The 20,641-nt window shown below is 39.0% G+C and overlaps 2 protein-coding genes across 3 annotated transcripts in view; one reads left to right on the top strand and one right to left on the bottom strand.

The window, feature by feature from the left end:
* mc2r (melanocortin 2 receptor) overlaps positions 1–10,315 on the top strand; it is a 13,941-nt gene extending 3,626 nt beyond the window's left edge. Inside the window, exons 2-4 of the mRNA XM_005930194.3 lie at positions 6,278–6,649; positions 7,686–8,073; positions 9,369–10,315. Coding sequence (XP_005930256.1) covers positions 7,721–8,073; positions 9,369–9,924 — 909 coding nt within the window. The 5' untranslated portion in view covers positions 6,278–6,649; positions 7,686–7,720 and the 3' untranslated portion in view covers positions 9,925–10,315. The remainder of the gene's footprint in view (positions 1–6,277; positions 6,650–7,685; positions 8,074–9,368) is intronic.
* Positions 10,316–10,373: 58 nt separating this feature from the next.
* Positions 10,374–20,641, bottom strand: part of mc5ra (melanocortin 5a receptor) — a 29,827-nt gene continuing 19,559 nt past the window's right edge. For both annotated transcript variants that reach the window (XM_042224167.1, XM_005930195.2), the window contains 2 exons: positions 19,665–19,853; positions 10,374–15,926 (listed from right to left, as the gene is read on the bottom strand). In XM_042224167.1, the coding sequence (XP_042080101.1) occupies positions 15,356–15,926; positions 19,665–19,853 (760 nt within the window). In that variant the 3' untranslated portion in view covers positions 10,374–15,355. The remainder of the gene's footprint in view (positions 15,927–19,664; positions 19,854–20,641) is intronic.

Below are 20,641 nucleotides of genomic sequence, written 5' to 3'. Positions count from 1 at the left end.
TGAAGCCTATCCGAGCTACCATTGGGCAAGGGGCAAGGTAAACCCTGGAAGAGGTCACCAGTCTGTAGCAGGGCTTACACATAGTAACAGACAACCATTTACACCCACATTCACACCTATACGCAATTCAGAATTTCCAATTAACCCCACTGGACAAGTAACTCTTGATTTTTCAGGTCAGAATACAGAGATAATATTTTTACATCAAGGCCATACTTCTGTACAAAGTAATTTGCCAATGTCAAGTGCCTTATACCAGAGGAATCATGAGCACCCTTTATTAATGCTTAACCCTCTCAAGGCAGGCGTTGCAGATTTGCAACAAGTAAAAGCTAACAACCTGATTACCCCACATACATATTTTATGAGGTTTTTTTTACTCAGAAGTACCACTGCAGGTATTCTTTTGTGCATTAGCAACAAAAACATAATTTGAGTCTGAGAGGGTTAACTCCAGGCATGGCATAAGTGACACAGGAAATCAGCAGGGAGATCTCTCCATAGTGTTAAATCAATTTCATGTTGCCATTTAATCAATAACTGCCCCCTGCACATTGCCCTCCAAGGTTTGTCTGACCTTAAGTTTAATGGCATCTGAATATTGACCATGTGCCAAAGATACACATAGTTGTGCATCTGTGTCTTCTGAGCACATTTCATTGATTTAGATTTATTTCAGTGAGACTCACTTTAACCTTAACCATAACCGTTACTTGCAATAACATTAGGATAACCTTCAAACAGATCTTTACCTTTAAATTTAATAATTAACCTTTTGTCCCACATGACTCTGTAACTCTGTAACCATTGATTCCTGTAACACTAATTCATAGTTCCAATTGTTATTAACAGTTAGTAATAACTGGACATCACACTCAGACACACAAACAAATATAAAATACTATGATATCATTCCTTAAACTATTTAGAGCAGCAGCTAAAGTAACTTTAACTACTTTAAACAAATGCAAAATAAAACTGAGGTAACATCCTGTCTGAAGCATACAGGACACACTTTGACAAGTTGGCAGTTAAACATTGTTTTTTTTTTTTATTTCCGTTGTTGTTGTTTTTTTAAATTAAGATCCACTTAAGAACGCTTAACAAATAATCCATCGATGACAATTTGGCAACATGGCAGTCGGCCACATCTGCTGGCAGTTGACATAACAAGCATGGAGCTATGCCAACAGCGCGTCTCCAAAACCATTTTAAACTTATTTTAGCCACCTAACATAAACTGTGAAATTCTAATTATAACAGGAGAAAAACGGAGTGTCTTTTTTAAATGGCGAGAACTAATCGGGAATGGGTGAGTCACCACTTTGGTCAAGGCTGAAACAGCTTGGACAAATATCTCTGTGCATCAGCCAGCTAAAGCTCAAACCAGTGACTCAGCCAATATGTGGAGCCCACAGTAATAATACTAAAGTGTTTTCTCATGAGAGTGAGAAAGCTCATACACTGATGAAGCGTAATACTAGGACTGTATATAACCGTGATTACTTTGATCAACCGGGAGACCGTGACTACCTGCCATGAATCATTTAAGTGACAAAAAGGTTTTGTTGCACTGTCATGTAAACAGAACACGGCTTTCACATCCTTACATCTGTAGAAATCTTAGCTTCAAAATATTCACCTAGCTTCCTTATTCACCTAAATTCAGCATCTCTCTTAGAAGGAAAACAAAAGAATATTTAAAAAATGCATCAAAGTTTAACACAAGATTCAATAATCGCTACAGATTCTTCTTTTCACTGCAATTATTGTGCCTGCATTTGAATAAAACGTGTAGCAAAGTACTGGACAGCGGTAAGATAACTTTGTTTTCCCTCTGTGGGATTCTGTACACAGCATGGATAGTATCATTGTAGCAAAATATGAAATAATCTTTCACCCAGTAGGACGATCATTTTCCTGGAGCCTTTGTTACTCACTGAGTCCAGTGAACAGATTTCGTTGACCAAATGGAATTTGCTTGTGTTCAGTGTGAGCTGGTTGGCTGTGGAGACTGTTCAGACTCACTTTTGTTGATGTTGCAGACTCAACTCGCTTGCTACATTTCTTCTCGGTTAACATCACGTGTGGCAAATCTGATGATCTGCAAGGGACAAGAGCTTCATCTTCTGCTGTGCCAAGATGTTAGAATTTTGTTGTATATCTGTCTTTAAATACAGTTGTGACTGGGGCATGCAGGCCTGTGATCAGGCACTGATTTAGGGAGCACTGGCAAAGCACACATTTTATGAATTGTGATCACGTTCACTGGAAGCCAAAATCATGACTGAGGCTGAATTTAATGAATTGTGCAGCCCTACTTAATAACATGTGGACTGTTCTGAAACTTTACTCAAAGACTGCTACAGACAGCAGGATTGCCTCTAGTAGGTTTTGTGGGCTTTTAGCATGTCCATCAAATAAATTAAGTGTAAAAATCAATTGTCAAATGAAGCTTATAACACTGAATAAATATAAAGTAATGACAAAGTGCTAATTTGCAATTATTAGAATCCTTATGCACGAAACAAAGACTATGAGCATTACAATTATCAGTGTTGCCATTGTGTTATTAGCTCTGATGCAGTCTCTAAGTAGACTTTTTAAGCAATGCAAGGGTTAGTTTTGAAGTTTGCTCAAGAGTGGAGCATAGAATGGGATTGATAGATGAATTGGTGTGTAGATGCTGTACTGGTCTGTTGTGGTGAACAGAGAGCTGTCTGTAAAAGCAAACCTCTCAATTTACCAAACCATCTATATTACGGGATTGTGACCGAAAGATTGAGGCATGCCTTGGTGTCCACACAGATGAGCTGGAGGAGGTGTTTAGGAAGAGGCTGGTCTGGGCTTCTCTCTTTACCCTGGTGCCACCACAAGCTAGAGCCAAACAAGTGGCAGAAAAATGCATGAATAGATGGAATTCACTAGTGGTGCAACGGATCAAAAATCTCACGGTTCGGATCGGATCACGGTTTTAAGTCACGGATCAGATCAATTTTCGGATCAGCAAAAAAAGAAAAAAGACAAAAATTGAACATTTACTTATTTACTTATTGAAGTATTTTTTTTCCTGTTAAAAACATTCAACTCAAGACTCATTCCACGCAATTATTAAAAAAAAAAAGTTATGATACAATATAGGGCAGTGTAGGGCTTTGTATCTACCACTCAATTCAATTTTATTTATAAAGCGCCAAATCACAACAACAGTCGCCTCAAGGCGCTTTATATTGTAAGGTAGACCCTACAATAATACACACCGCTCATTATATCGCACTCCTCTGTGATATAATGAGCTGTCACAGTCATGTAGCTTTCCGTTGCCCTGGAGCTCCACCCATTTGTAGTAGTTAGGGCAACAGAAGATGCCTGGGACAGTTCAGCCATAACTTAAATCTTTTCCTGCTCATACATGCTTGGAACGATCTTGCCACTAAAGTGGACGCGCGACGGGATATCATAGCGTGGCTCAAGCACGTTCATCATAGTTTAAACCCCTTGTTTTGCACAACGGAATACGGCCTCCCGTCTGCAGCTAAACTCCCCAGTAGCTTCTGTAATAGCTTTAGCCCGGTCGGATTGGGCAGCAAAGGGCTGCTTAAATACCGCAAACTCCTCTGCTCCTCCACTTGGGCCGCTAGCGCTGACCATAACTATCGCTTGACAGACTGACCACGCCACCATACACATACTTTTTTTTCTTCTTTTTTGAATCTTCGGATCACGTGCGTACCGAACCGTGGAGTGGGATCGGTTCGGATTACCGATCAACCGTGATCCGTTGCACCATTAGAATTCACCCAAATGAATGTCAGCAAATGCTCATTAACATTTACTAAAATGCTCCAAGCCAACTCTTGACACCATTTCCAAGCTTAGTTGGCTGGATGTTGTAAAAAGAGTGTTAACCTAAAGCAGAAGTTTGCATACAGGTCAACAGCCAAGATGAAATAGTTTTGTATGGAAACATATGAGAACTTACATTTAGAATTTCAGTAGTATAATGGCTGAAGCAAGCAGTGAACGTTTGTTATTTTTTCATTTACTTGGGGAAGTTTTCCAAGTGACTTCTCGCTTCTGGCATCAACTGCTGGCAGGACTGACTCACCAAGAAAATGGGTTTCCCTGGAGCAGGATTTAACTGGGAAGTACACCTAAGGCAAGTTTGGGGAGGACAAACAGCTCCCACTGAACATTCACTGCTCAGTATGAATACAGACCATGAAAGCATGACTTTACAATACTTTTCATAACACGTCCTACAGGGATACCTGCCTTGTGGCGTCCAAATGTTTGTAGTGACATTTGTTAGCTTGCACTTCCTAAAAAATTGGAAATGACTTGTAAGACAGGTCTGCTTTACCCAGCTGATCATGTGTTGCTGCAGCAGTAACAAATGACAGGTTCAGGCATTGAAGAATCGTGCAAAGCCACAGTGGATATTCCAGTGCCATGGACCCTTGGTTGGTCTCAGATAGATAGCTTTAGCTGATGTAGCTGATATTATAATAATAATTTGTGACTGACTATAAATCATATTAGCTTCATATTAGCTTTAAGACAGCACTGATTTGTGTTCATGGACATTCATTTTATTTTGTTTGCTACCAGACAGCCTGGGGGCAGTTGTAAAGTACTCATGAAAGTACATTCATCCTATCTTTATTGATACAAATTGTTTGTTTGTAGTGGGATTAACACTTGACCAGTTTGGCCCCGATTGCTCAGTAGAAAGCAGCTAGACCCAGAACAAGCTAGGTGTGAAAGTCAAAGTTCAAAATTATGTCACAATGAGAATTCTGACACCACTCCTCAGTAGCTCCGATGCGCTGCATTACAACTTGAATTCTTTCTATTATAGAAAATCTTTCATTTCAGAATAAAATACATAGCTTAAAATGAGATAAAAGTGACATTTCATTTATTATTACATTAGGACACATTGACAAATGTTAGGCTTTTTCCATTCGCTTCCGCTTATTTATCCTTTTCTTTTTTCTTTCTCTTTAAATGACATCAGAAACAGCAGTATTTATCCTTTTCAGGGCCGCGGGGGGCGCTGGAGCCTATCCCAGCTGTCATAGTCTGTCGCAGGGCCAACACACAGGGACAGACAACCATTCGCACTCACACTCACTCGCACATTCACTCCTAGGGGCAATTTGGATTATCCAATTAACCTATCCCCACAAGCTGCATGTCTTTGGATGGTGGGAGGAAGCCGGAGTACCCGGAGGGAACCCACGCAAACATGGGTAAAACATGCAAACTCCACACAGAAAGTTTGTGGAGTTTCTGTGTGGAAACTCCAGCAAGAAGGTCCTGAATTGAACTCAGGACCTTCTTGCTGTGCGGCAACAGTGCTAACCACCATGCCACTGTGCTTCCTCAATTTGAGAACGGGCTGTAATTTAAGAGTAGATATAATTTCTTTTCTTGGCTTGGCAGCATGCCTAGTTAGCATGTTGACATGTAGCTCAAACAGTCAGCTGATTATGATACTGCTGAAAGCAGCTGGCATGTATTTAGAAAAATATAGTCATCTTCAAATGTGTGCACTATCAAAAACACTTGCTTCACTGGTATACACAGCACAGTTTACCATGTCAGACATTGACATATAAGGCAGGCTTATCCTTATATTATCAGAATATATACCATATAATTTGTTTTTCAAAGTTAAGCAAGTGTTTGTTACCTAAGCTTAATAAAATGATAACTGAAAGATAAAAATTAAAAGAAAGCGAATAGTGGCAAATGTGGCAATTTGGAAACATGACATGAGTTTGCCGTGGAAATGCCAATAGTCTCATTGAAAGGCTATTTAAAAACTATTATGCTTATATGGTAAAATAAACTAGAAAACATAAACAATCAAAGTTGCTTTAACTGGATTTAATGTGGCATCTTTGCGAGGACTGAAGCTGCTCTGAGAATGTCATAATAAAAAGGGATCAGAGGCTTTTGGATATAATTATTATAATAATCTTCAGACTGCAGCCTGACAGGAATTCTGAGTCACAGCCAAGATCACAGAGCTTTCTTTATATAAAAGGACAGTGTTCAATTACAAAGGTGGGACTAAATGCATTCGAATGGAATGGCAGAATACACAGACATCGGGTGAGCTTTAAATTAAAGGTCACACAACTCGTCACAGACAAAGCACAAGATAAATGTTGTACGCTATATGATTCACACAGAATTGAACAGTCAAACAATGCACGTAGAATCTCTAACAGAAGAAGAATTTTAATAACATGCTTGTTTTTTACAGGTGAAAGCATCACGTAAACATTTGCACCAGACTCAAAGACAAGAAGACCACCAAACACAGCACTGCAATCACACGTAAACCAGTTTGGAAATAACATCTGTGAGCTCTGAACAAACAGAATGAAAAAATCGATTGGCTGCCCCTCATGTGAACAGCAGAGAGGCTGATGTGGCCCCAGCTGACTGAGGTGTACCGGAGCCAGCACTCCTCGATTTAAACCTGGACATATATGAGAAAGACACTTTGTTCCACGGGAGCTGCAGCGAGCTGCCTGTTTTCAGCGGCCCTGTGCGTGTTTTCTTAAACGTGACCTTCGCTCTTGCGATTACCCAGTGGAGGACAGCTGAAAACAACCCACGGCCTCCACCTGAGGTCAGACTCTTGCTGTAACACGTGGAGTAATTTTTGTTTCTTGGTCTTTTATATTTTTATTTTTTTGTTTCACTCAACAAAAATCAATTATATTTTAAGGTAACAATAGATGAACTTTTGTAATTATTTTCAAACTCAGAACCACTTTGCTTCTATCGTTTCTCATCTAGCATTAATGTTTCTTTACTGCAAACAAGCTGCATACAACTATTTTACTTTCTCACTAAAACATGATATATTGTCTAAGCTTAGCTTAAAAGGAAAACCTCAAATCTGACCTAACATGGTTATATTTCTTTTGTGAAAACTACTGCAACTAGTTATTGTTCCAATTTTTAAAATGTATTTTTAATCTTTATAGCACTTCTACAAACCCAGTTACAAAGTCTTTCACCTCTTGGATAAATAGGTTATAGGTCAAAGGTTGTGAAAGTCCTGATCTTATTAACCATAAACTAATGTTCATTCTTTGTAATAGCAACACAAAAGAAAGCCTGTTAAGAGCAACATTAATATTATGTCATTATGTAGCATGTGACATTATTATTTTATTTTTTTATATATGTAAACCTGCTGCCTGTATTTTTGTAGTTTAGCTCCATTGTTTTGTTTGGCATCTGTCCATAAATTTAGTCAGTAAGTCTCTTACCATTAATTTGTGTTTTAAATTCAAATTTGTATCTATAAAAAAACAATTGTTACTTTTTGTTGACTTTTTTTTTAGGTTTTCAGCAAATATTTTTGTCATGATTTCATGAAATTGTTGATGACAAGAAAGTTGAAGGATATTGCAAAGTGTGTAAATCTAAATTTTGAGACCTTTATAGGACTCATTAAGTCACAGGTATCAGTTTAAACTTGATCTCTATGTTAAAAACAGGTCAGCAGGTAAAATGTTTTTGTAAATGTAAGAATGAAGGCAGTTTAAAATGTACTGCAAATATTCATATTTAAACCAATTCGTGAAACAATATTATTAAACTTAATAAACTTTCAATGCAAAATAGCCCCAAAGTAAACATCTGCCTTTAATCAGCATTTAATCCTGGACGACCACTGTCTTGACCAACAATGAACAGCTCTATATTGAACCAATCGCACTGTCCTGAGGTGGTGGTTCCCAACCCCGTCTTCTTCACCATCGGAGCGGTGAGCTTTGCAGAGAACTTCCTTGTTGTGGTAGCTGTCATACGGAACAGAAACCTCCACTTGCCAATGTACTGCTTCATCTGCAGCCTGGCAGCCTTCCACGCCATCGCCAGCCTGACCAAAACCTTGGAAAACCTCATGATTGTGTTTGCTGATGTGGGACACTTGAATAAGAAAGGCTCTTCTGAGACCACGCTGGACGATGCAATCGACTCCCTGCTGTGCATGTCTTTCTTGGGGTCCTTTTTCAGTATCCTGGCCATTGCCGTGGACCGGTATGTATGGAGCTCTTGGATATGGAAACATAAATATCTTAAAATGGTTTATTTTATAGTGTGGAGAATGGTTTTCATGGCGAGATGAAAATATTCCACTCTAGGCTACTCATCCCCCAAAATCTCATTTTTTTTTTGTTATGCCTTAGAAAATCTCATTTTCTAAGGCATAACAATGCTTAGGGCTATTTGAAAACCCTTTTAAAGAAAGAACTGACTGTTACTTAAAGGAACCCACAACATGTTATATTTGCCATACAACGAATGATTTATTCTATTTGCTGCTAATCTAGATGTTCTAAATGGTTTCTCTATGGATCTGTGGCCCCATAATGATTTATCCTCTGCTGATATTTATATAAGGAGAATTTAAAAAGCTTTCCACTGGGCTCTGACTCTTTGATGTACAGTTAAAGGCTTACTGCAGTGGCTTCCATCATGTCTACCCAAAAATCATGAATACTTTATTACTGCAATGATACTGTTTCTCCACCTTTTAGGCAGCTATCCAAATTTTAAAATCAGTCAAAGAAAAAGAGAATGCAACATATGCACATTTATTTATAGTTTTTTTTTTTTTTTAAAGGAAACTCTGCTTACTTTCACTTATTTTTCAGTTATATAGTTATACAGTTGAAATACTAAATGCTCATATGGAACACAGCCGTCTTCAGTAGTTTTCCAAGTAATCCTGTGAGCCAAAAGAAAAGCTCTCTAAAAGAGAGCTGATATCCTTCATAAATTCATCTCAGGATTTCACCTCTGCTTGTGAGAATAGAAGCGACACTTGCCCGCCCCCATTAAAACATTTTATTTATAAGAGGCAGCCAGTCACAAAAAGCTTAACTAGCAGTGGAATTGGGAGAGTATAATGAGCAAAATAAAATAATTTTGTCCACTTCTGGGCTGAACAACAAGCTAATGATAATGTTCATGACCATGTCCCACATTTTTCGCACAATTGGTCACCCAATTAATGCTTATGCGGCTAATATGCATTCAACTCTTAACTCTGTTTTGGGTTTCACCATCTCCTGAGACAAAAACAAAAAACCATTTGACTCTTTACAAAACATGTCATCCAGTGTGGATTAAATACATTTAGGATTATTTTGTGGCACAAAGCTTCCTGCTAATGGTAATGCACAGCAGTGTCATGTTAAGGCTCAGTTAATGTCTTAAATTTAGGCGACCGAGCTGAGTGAGGAAGCTGCAGTGAAGTTAAACGTAGTCACTCAATCCTTGACAGCCTGTGATAAGTTATGAGATAATGAAATGATTTGTTTGTCTTCCAGTTACATCACCATCTTCCATGCACTCCGATACCACAACATCATGACAATGCAGCGCACTGGGGCCATCTTGGGCATCATCTGGACTGTATGCGGGGGCTTGGGCGTGCTGATGATATTGTTCTTTGACTTCAAGCTCATCATGATCTGCTTCGTCATATTGTTTTTCATCTCCTTGGTGATTATCTGCTCCCTGTATGTCTACATGTTCATGCTGGCGCGCATCCATGCCAGAAAGATTGCAGCGTTACCGGTTGGTGGCAGGAACAATCATCACCAGCAGCGGTGGGGGAGCAACATGAGAGGGGCCCAGACCGTCACCATCCTGTTTGGGACGCTGGTGGTTTGCTGGTCGCCATTTTTTTTCCACCTCGTCATCATCATGGTGTGCCCCATGAACCCCTACTGCGAGTGTTACCGATCGCTGTTCCAGCTGCATGTGGCGCTGCTGACGAGCCACGCGCTCTTCGATCCGGCCATATACGCCTTCCGCATCGCCGAGCTCAGGCACACCTTGAGGAAGATGCTGCTTTGTTCTGACTGGAAGCTCTGCTCGTAGAGACACCTGCTTGCTTATTTTATTTTAGTCTGTTTATCCAGTCAAATGTTAGCTTTTCATCAAAGTGTCCTTCGCTCAGTTGAATATTCAAATTTTAGCGTAAACTGTGAACTTGGTTGCCGCTAAGCAGCTGTTTCTCCAAAGGGAATTCTTTAGAGACATTCTAACATCCCGTGTATTTGAGTAGGCACTGTGGCACTGACTACTGTCCGTCGATCTCCTCTCTGTTTTGCTTGAATCCACTGTCTCCTCCTTTGTCCCAACACTTGGATGTTACCTACTTTCAGAAGTGTCAATGCATTCATGTTTGAAATGAACCTCCTGTGCTAACATCCCAACGCATCCATTTTAGAGAGCCTGTTACCAATGAACATGCATTTTTTTTCTCAAACCTGAGTGACACGATGTCCACATTTACAAATGTGAAAAATAAATTGACAACGCTCTCATTTCACTATCTGCTTTTATTCAGACAAAAATAAGTCATCTTAAGCCAACAAAACATCACTTATTTGAACTGAAGCTCACGTTTACATTTCTTCATGCCATCACCGAACATGAAACATGATCCCACAGCTGTTTGCATTGTGTCACTGCACATATACACAGAACTAAGCATACAACGAACAATCAAAACACAAGCTAAACCTTGATCCAGGAACATATAATGTTCAGTGTTCTTGCTGCTGCTTTTTGTGGGAACGAAAACAGAGCACTTCACAATAATCAGCAACAATGAATCATTCTGCAAAACTGCACAAATGCTGCACTGGAAGTGGATGTACACTTAGCAAAATATTTGTTTTCTTTACTAATTAAACTTACAATGGAGACAAAACAATGTACAGTTTTACATCAATATTCAAAGCACTTTTCATTGTGTTATACTTTTTTGATCTTACATTTTCAAAGTACTTGCAATAAACATTAAAGGAAATAACAGTAAGGCAATTACAAGACTGAACGAAGAAAAACATCCTCTTAGCGCTGTTGTTTTCTCTTAAAACAACTCTTATATTACTTTCCATCCACAAACCAAAATGCATCAGCCTGAAAACATGAACAATATAAACAACTTTCTGTTTTTGCAATAAATACTGATACGTAACAGCAAATAACTTGTTTCTTTTAGTATCTACCGCACAGCAACATTCTGTATGAAAGAGTAGTTTCAGCAGATGGCTGCATTTCCGGTAAAAATCTGTCAAGCTTCTCAGTTTGGAGGTAGACACCACCAACACACACTTAGAGAAGGTATAGTGAAGCTATTTGTACATTCATTTTTACATTTCAAGCAGCTTTACATAGCTTTATACATGCCCAGTAGGGTGGCATTGAGAAGTGATCACTGGGGGTCACAGTGACTCAACAGAGCAGTGACTTTACATTCAGATCATAGCAGAAATTGCTGTGCTACCGGGCGGATTTGAGATGTTTGCTTGTTAAGTGTAGCACTAATGCAGCGCAGGGCGAACAGCAGCAGGCAGAAAACTGGCTGATGACAAGTGATGTCATTCAAAAGTTCAGCCTAGCAGGGCAGACAACTTCTCCAGTGTACAGATAACAAGCAAGGTGTTTGCAGTGAGGCCATTTACAAATAATGTGCAACTGGTGGGTTTGGTTGCATTGGGTGTAAACACATAATCCTCCAAAGGAACACTGAGTCCATTAGGTGTATGAGAAGAAAAAGAATCAGCTCAATATGCAATTCCTGTTTGTCGAAGAGTGCTCATATACCTCCTTTAGAACATGTGCATGCAATCTGAGCTGCATTAGTTCAAAATATGTTTTCCTCCTAAAATGACAAACTATTATAAAAAACCTGAAGATGTGCTAAAACCTATAAGAATCAGAATTGGTCAGACAGTCACCGCTCTGTAACCACCTGAATTTTGGAGGTAGATAACCTCTCAAATCTGTCAGTATTCTTGCATTAGAGCAGTGCACTGGCCTTTTTGGGGCTTTCATGGTGTGTTAGGCAACATTTTACCTCCATCACATTGCCATCATTGCACACTAGTATTATGAAATCGCTTTTAGAGCTGCAGGTGGTTCTTCTGTTTAGCCGTATGTGCCTTCTGCATCACTAGATGGAAGGTGCCCCTTTGTTTTAAAAGTGTCTTTATAAATCGACTATATTTATTTAGCTTTTATTTATTCTAAATATGAAAACAGTTGTTTTCTAATGGCACTGCTTTACATTCATTCGGTGGCACTTTTTAAGTCAACCCAAATGTTAGACCTGTACTACCACTGATCAGGGTCTTTACTATGAAATGAGTTAGGCATACTCAAGATATCTTATTGTTATCTGGTTTCACAAAGCCTCCCGTCAGCAGTCATGTTAAGTGGCTATGCCAGTTGTCATCAGCTCAGTAAGTCAACCCAGAATCCCCCAATTCTAGATGTAAGAATTCCATATAAAAGGAGCGGTGACATGGATCATTCTAGTGCTGCCTGTTTGTCTTCTATTACAACCTGTTTTCTTAAGAATGAAGAAATTAAAAACACAATACAGGCTAAAAGGAACAAATGATTAATACATTAATAAAGTAAATTACTTGTATTCTTACTAGTAAATGATTTGTGAGCAAGTAAAGAACAAAGTCAACAATTGAAAGGATTTACTGCTTTAATCAGCTTCTTTTGAAGATTTTGCCACGACACAAAAGGCTATAGATAAATTAAATTGCTTTGCAGTCACCAGGAAAAAAAGTTAGAAAGTTTTCCTCTCAAACCACATCCCGCTTTGTAGTTAAGGGCCTATGCTATCTCTTGAATCTTAAAAGCAAATGCTTCCCTTTCTTCCTTCAGTTTTTCCAGCTTGGCGTCAGAAGCAGACTAAAGATTTCTCAAGACAAAATTTCTAATCGACAAAATGACGCTATTTGACATTAAAGCTGTTCCATATAATGGCAGCTGGCTCATTTGACCATTATCCTCTCCAGCAACAGCTTCATTCAGGCAGAAAAATCCAGGAGTAAAAGAAGAATTACAGACATGCTAGTAAGAAAACCAATAAACTGGATCTTCCATGCTAAAGTCAGTTGTTTCTGTGAAATCAATACATAGGGCTACTTTGATGGCTGCATGGTCCTACAGGATCTAATGAAAAAACATTTCGTTTTTGTTCATAAAGTCACAAAGTAAAACAGAACTGTTAAGCTTTGAAAAATAGAAATTTACTTTCTGTGGTAAAAAGTAATCTATGTGATCTATGACGTATTTGTTTGACCTTGTCATTACTTACCTACAGTGCAACATATTCAATATGTTCACGTTAAGGCTTGTTTTCTTCTTGTTATTTTCAATGTAAATATATGGCTGCATCACCATTTTTCAAGCCTATAATCCTTAAAACCATGTGATGTTGATGGAAAAGCCCTTGATCACCTAAGCAGCCATCCAGGCTGTGCAGATCCATAAAAAGTTCATAAGACCATAAGAGGGTCTGATTTTAACCATAAGAGATCTTACATTTATAAATTATGCTGAAACTGGTGGGAAATGAGAGGATTTGACTTTCTTGAAATATAAAATAAGCTGCCAGTTTTCCGCTTCATTTCATAACCTTTGACCAATTTTCTGCAAACCTCCACTTTCCTCTGTTTAGTACACCTAAATTATTTCTTTTATGTTTTTACATATGCTGACAGCCTTGTGCATCTTGCTATTCTTTACTGTACTCTGGCATTGCAATTCAATTTTATTTATAGAGCACCAATTCATAACAAAGGCCATCTCAAGGCACTCAATATTGTAAGCTAAAGATCCTACAATGTTTGAAAGACACGCCAACGATCACACGGCCCTCTATGAGCAAGCAATTAATGACAATGGAAGAAAAAACTCCCATTTGACAGGAAGAACCCTCCAGCAGAACCAGGCTCATCTACCATGATTGATTGGGGGTGAGGAGAATGAGAAGAGAACAGAGCGAGACAGGACAAAAGCAAAACTATAGCAGAGACAGCCAGAGTTTAATAATGGTTAATGATTAAATTCAGTAGTGGTGCACAAGAAGCGCTCTGTGCATCATAGGAACTTTGTAATGTGGCTGCCTGTGAGGATCATTAATCTCCATTAAATACTCAACATTGATTTCTTGCAAGTGGTGAAACTGTCCAGACTATCCAGGTGGCATCAAGGGGAACTGCCGTTTTTGCCATCTTAAAATTGTCTTTGTTTTTGTTCTAAGTTTGCCTTTGTTAACAGGACATGTACACACCAAAGAAAATAAGTGAAACTGTAGATTCCAGTACCTAATAGACAAACAGAGTATAGGCAACTGCAGCTACAAAGAGCATTTTACAGGGTTAGTTCAGCCAACATGAAATCCTTTATCACATGAATGATGTCTGAGAGATCACTTTCACTTTCGTAATGTTTTAATTGATGTCTGGTTTTAGATTTAACTGGACAACCATTGCTGGCCCTGATGGAACACCCAGTGAATGACAGAGAGTCTTCTATGCAGAGGACGTGCTACTCTTTTTCTCTGACCCTCCTGAAATTCAAAATAATTATTCAGCATCACAAACAGATTTGGTAGAGGACTCTGTGAAAGATGTGGAAAAGATTTTTGATTATTATATTCAAAATCTGAATAAATATAAGTGTTGTTTCACTTGCGCTTGTTTAAGGGTCTTTAAAAAAAAACCTAGATACTACTTACTAACCGAAGCACTACTCTCCATAACTGGGAAACAGACTTTGATGTGTAAAATTGCTGTTTTAATTTGTAGTCACAGCTTGAAAGAAAAGCGAGAAAAAAAAAAACTAAACAAAACTCACTAACATATGGATGTGGATAATTCTTACCACACCTTCCCCAACTTTTGCTGACTTCATTGCCTTTGTTAATTTATGCATGTGAGGTTAATGTTCAAGGAAGTACATCCAGCCGTCTAAATTAACAAAGGGTACATTCGGGTACATTTGGCAGCAGTTCTGTAATTTAAAGCCAGTATATGAGCACTCTTGCAGCACTGAAAGAAAAATATCCTGTCTATCCATTTGGCTACTGCATCAGACATATTCTGGGAACAGAGAATAAAAATCTTGCCTATTAAAAAAGAAAGGCCAAAGGAAAAAAGATAAAAGAAATGTCAGGGAGAATGAAAAGCAGGCCACAAACAGTTTTGTGTGACGCACGCTAATATGAATCATGGGCTTGGACTTTAGATGATCCTAACTAAGCCTTAAAATAATGCATCTCGTAAACTTTTTGTGTACATGGTGGACGCATTAGGAGATAACTCAATGTTCCAGTCTCCTTTCCAGCTTATACTTTTCAATAGTTGCTTGTGTGACGGTACACTGTACTGTCTGAAAAGTGCAGTGAACCAGTCCTTGGGTAGTAGTATTTCTATTCCAGCGTCATATTCAGTTAGTTCATTTTACCCATCCTTTCACTGGTCTTTTCTATTTCTCAGTACTTACCAGTCAAAGCACAGATGTTCGTGCAGACGTTTCTCAGACTGTAACAGCAGATGATCTCCTTAAATGTCTTCCTCATCTCCTGACTCCTGAAGGCATAGATCAGTGGGTCAATCACTGAGTTGCACATGATGAGGATGAGGTACATGTTGAAGTGGGACATGAAGCACACGCAGTAGAGATTCCGTGGGCAAGAGATCATCAGGATGAGGTGGAGAAAGAAAGGAGCCCAGCAGACGATAAAGATCCCCAGAAGGATGGTCAGTGTGATAGCCCCCTTCATGCTGGTGCGCTGATGGATGGAGTTGTAGCCGGGCAGGGCAGCAATGCGCTTCACGTGCGAGCGAGCGAGCATGAACATGTGACTATAGAGGGAGGCCATGATGAGCAGCATGGCAAAAAACATAGAGATCAGGCAGATGATCACAGGAGTGGAGTCTGAGTAGATAATGAAGACAATTCCGCAGCCAGTGCAGAAGGTCCAGATTCCCCCGATGATACAGCCAGCTCTCCTCACCGTCATGATGTTGTGGTACCTCAGTGCATAGAAGATGGTGACGTACCTGTGGATAATAACATAGTATCCACCTCAGTAACCTCTAATTTTATATCAACATTTATTGCTCACTGATGAATTACAAAATCGTTTCAAGTCAGAAAACTTGACATTTAAACATAACGGGGACTGTGTGTGTGCTGAATACAATAACTCACAGAGAGGGAACCAGACTACAGGTCACATGAAGTGAGACATTTATTCTTGAGACATTCAATATTCAATGAGGATAACGTTAGGCATAAAAGGTGCAATTTTGTTATTTGGTGGCTCTGTTGTAACCTCTGGTATGAATGTAATTTATATGTCTTTGAGACAATCTCGTAAATATTAAATGTCACTGAGAAACCAAATGAATATCATATTGTCAAGTTTCCTGATTCTTGTACACCATGTATTTATACCTGATTCATATACTGAATCAGAGTCAGCCTAATATGGACCCGAGTCCACCTCTTTCAAACAGCCTCTGGGGATGGTACAGTATCATCCAGTATGATGATCTATGCAATGTTTGCAGTTTTATACATGCTCCAGTACATGAAGGAATAGCAAGCATGGAAAAGGGAACAAAAGGAATGCCAATATGTTAGAAAGAGTAAGATTTAACTCAGTTAAATGTATATGGATCAAATATCAACATGTCTGACAAACATTTAAAAAAGAACAGTTTTTCCAGTTATTCTACATTCATTATTAAGCAGACAATTGATTAAATGGTAATCAATGGTAACAAAGACACACTTTTAAAATAGTGATCACATGCTAAATGTAGCTGTGAATGGTTGTGTGCAATCAGGACGAACTAATAAAGAACAGGCACTGAATAGTTTGAAGGCCTTATTGCAATTCTTCCAATTATTGTCATTTGTTAGGTTCTAGAACTAAGAAGTTATAAAATTACTGTGTCAGAGAAAATTTTAGAGCGGCATACTGGTGCTCCGTAAACCTGCGTGGGTTCTTTGGCTTCCACCCACAGTCCAAAGACTTGCATGGTAGGTTAACCCACCGAATTAGGAGATTTGAGGCAGACCTTTTTGAAATAGAATGGTCAAAATGAAAGCACAAGATCAAGAAAGTGTGCCATCGGTGCCTATGAAATATTCATCTCTTAATAATACAGCTTTGCTGTTAAATATTCAGGCTCCAAGTTGAGCTCAAGCTCAGATGAAATTAAAAGATCCATTTTTTTCAATGTGAAAAGACCATAAAAAGACACGAATGGTGAAGATGAAAAAAACCTGCACATTTCAAGGGTTTAAAATCTACTTCACAAGCATACAAAAATGGAAAAGAAAGAAAAGGGAAATCAGAGAAAGATGGACATTTTCTGAGTTTTCTGTCTTGCCAGATAATTTATTGCAAAGTAAAAAGTAAAAAAAACTAAAATTTTCTGCCTGTCTTAACATTTGCACAGATGCATTAGAGTAAGCAGCGATCCCCATGATGAATGAACCAAATTTGTTGTGTGTATCAGAGAAAGAAGGTGGAAATTAAGAAATAAAATGTCAATTTAAAACAAAAAATTAAACTGCATCAAGGCTGGTTTACTCATCTGCTTAAAATTTAATTCATTCACACAGTGAGACAACAAAAACACTTTGATCTGTTCAGCACTGACAACTAAGATTTAGTGCAAGCAGTATTTTTCTCTCCTCTTTACCCTTCTGATTTGCTACAGTATAAATGACTAAAATATACAGTGGGGCAAAAAAGTATTTAGTCAGCCACCGATTGTGCAAGTTCCCCCACCTAAAATGATGACAGAGGTCAGTAATTTGCACCAGAGGTACACTTCAACTGTGAGAGACAGAATGTGAAAAAAAAAATCCATGAATCCACATGGTAGGATTTGTAAAGAATTTATTCGTAAATCAGGGTGGAAAATAAGTATTTGGTCAATAACAAAAATACAACTCAATACTTTGTAACATAACCTTTGTTGGCAATAACAGAGGTCAAACGTTTACTATAGGTCTTTACCAGGTTTGCACACACAGTAGCTGGTATTTTGGCCCATTCCTCCATGCAGATCTTCTCGAGAGCAGTGATGTTTTGGGGCTGTCGCCGAGCAACACGGACTTTCAACTCCCGCCACAGATTTTCTATGGGGTTGAGGTCTGGAGACTGGCTAGGCCACTCCAGGACTTTCAAATGCTTCTTACGGAGCCACTCCTTTGTTGCCCGGGCGGTGTGTTTTGGATCATTGTCATGTTGGAAGACCCAGCCTCGTTTCATCTTCAAAGTTCTCACTGATGGAAGGAGGTTTTGGCTCAAAATCTCACGATACATGGCCCCATTCATTCTGTCCTTAACACGGATCAGTCGTCCTGTCCCCTTGGCAGAAAAACAGCCCCATAGCATGATGTTTCCACCCCCATGCTTCACAGTAGGTATGGTGTTCTTGGGATGCAACTCAGTATTCTTCTTCCTCCAAACACGACGAGTTGAGTTTATACCAAAAAGTTCTACTTTGGTTTCATCTGACCACATGACATTCTCCCAATCCTCTGCTGTATCATCCATGTGCTCTCTGGCAAACTTCAGACGGGCCTGGACATGCACTGGCTTCAGCAGCGGAACACGTCTGGCACTGCGGGATTTGATTCCCTGCCGTTGTAGTGTGTTACTGATGGTGACCTTTGTTACTTTGGTCCCAGCTCTCTGCAGGTCATTCACCAGGTCCCCCCGTGTGGTTCTGGGATCTTTGCTCACCGTTCTCATGATCATTTTGACCCCACGGGATGAGATCTTGCGTGGAGCCCCAGATCGAGGGAGATTATCAGTGGTCTTGTATGTCTTCCATTTTCTGATGATTGCTCCCACAGTTGATTTTTTCACACCAAGCTGCTTGCCTATTGTAGATTCACTCTTCCCAGTCTGGTGCAGGTCTACAATACTTTTCCTGGTGTCCTTCGAAAGCTCTTTGGTCTTGGCCATGGCGGAGTTTGGAGTCTGACTGTTTGAGGCTGTGGACAGGTGTCTTTTATACAGATGATGAGTTCAAACAGGTGCCATTCATACAGGTAACGAGTGGGGGACAGAAAAGCTTCTTACAGAAGACGTTACAGGTCTGTGAGAGCCAGAGATTTTCCTTGTTTGAGGTGACCAAATACTTATTTTCCACCCTAATTTACGAATAAATTCTTTACAAATCCTACCATGTGAATTCATGGATTTTTTTTTCACATTCTGTCTCTCACAGTTGAAGTGTACCTCTGGTGCAAATTACTGACCTCTGTCATCATTTTAAGTGGGGGAACTTGCACAATCGGTGGCTGACTAAATACTTTTTTGCCCCACTGTATTCCCTTTGGGGTTTTTTCTTTTCTTTTCTTTCTTTCTTTTTTGTTTGCTTTGTTATGTTTCATGCTTTTCTTGATAATGAATAAAAACTGTTTAAAGAGAGAGAAAAAAAAAGGAAATGTCAGAGGGAACACATGACAGGGATTAACTGAACGAGTGCCAAATAAGCACTGCCTCAATTTTCCTTAAAATTAATCATAAAATTACAGGGTCCTTTTTTGTTGTTATAAATTGTAACACGTCAGTTATGTTTAAGAACATTATTAGGAAACTGGGGGCTGTGGTGTTGGGCTGATGGATGAGGATTCATTGTGACTAGAGCCTTCAATTAAAACTTCAGTTCCCTTAAAAACATTTCAAAAGGAAACTATTAAGAAACAATAGCAAAAAAAAAAAAAAAAAAAGATATATTTGTGCTTATACTCCCTTCCATCATTACCTGTCCACAGCAATGGCCAGCAGGCTACACATGGATGCAACGACAGAGATGCAGATCATGGAGTCCACCATGTTGTCCATCTGCCTGATAAAGTGATCCTCCACCACCAGCTGCCTGTTGTTGAGAAGATAAATGATGATGGTCTCCCAGGCGTTGGACACACTCACCAGCATGTCTGCTACTGCCAAACTGCAAAAAACCAAAATACTTTATACAACCTTTATTCTGCAAACAGATGTTCAAATAAATGTTTCTATATGCACTTCCTTCTGTGTATTCAGGAGCTGACAGAATAGCTGCATTCACCCTCCTGTTGTGTAAACACTTTCTTCTCACAGTCATACTGGGAAAACCAATTAATTGATTTAATGCCTGAGTACAGTCTTTCGCGTTCTCCGGAGGTGCAGTTGAGGCAATGCTTTGACAGTCACATGCACTCACAGCCTTTGCACAAGCAACAAAGCCAGCAAAGATGGTGGAAAAATGGATCCTATCTCCCCAGTTAAAAGTGGTCACGAAAAAAAAAACTGCACTGCACTGCAGACAGACAGACGCTTGATGCTGTTTCCAAACACTGTTTCTAAATAATACTAATATTTTAAGAGCTTCTTAAAAATAAACAACACGTCTATGCTATTTATGTATATTTACATGTAAAATTTGATGTTTTTCCACAGCAAAAATGGTTAAAACAGTGATCCTATAACTGCTGGTGGCTGATGGTCAGAGTATATACATAGTGTGCATAGTGTGAAGAGAGGCAGGGGCGGATCTAGGCAAATTTTCTTTGGGTGGCATGGAAATCAAATGGGGTGGCAAAATCAAAGCAATTAATTTTTTTACACATATGCATGTGTAAAAAATTCTGTATTCTGTAATATTCTGTAATATGTATTATATACAGTTAAAATACATCAAAAGCAGTAAGTATACAGATGTTTCATATAAACGTAGTCTATAATTTTCTTTTCTTTAGC

This window comes from Haplochromis burtoni, unplaced genomic scaffold, assembly GCF_018398535.1.
Source record: "Haplochromis burtoni strain Fernald_Lab_line unplaced genomic scaffold, NCSU_Asbu1 Contig_130, whole genome shotgun sequence".
Lineage (NCBI taxonomy): Eukaryota > Metazoa > Chordata > Actinopteri > Cichliformes > Cichlidae > Haplochromis > Haplochromis burtoni.
This window is presented reverse-complemented; position numbering and strand designations above follow the sequence as displayed.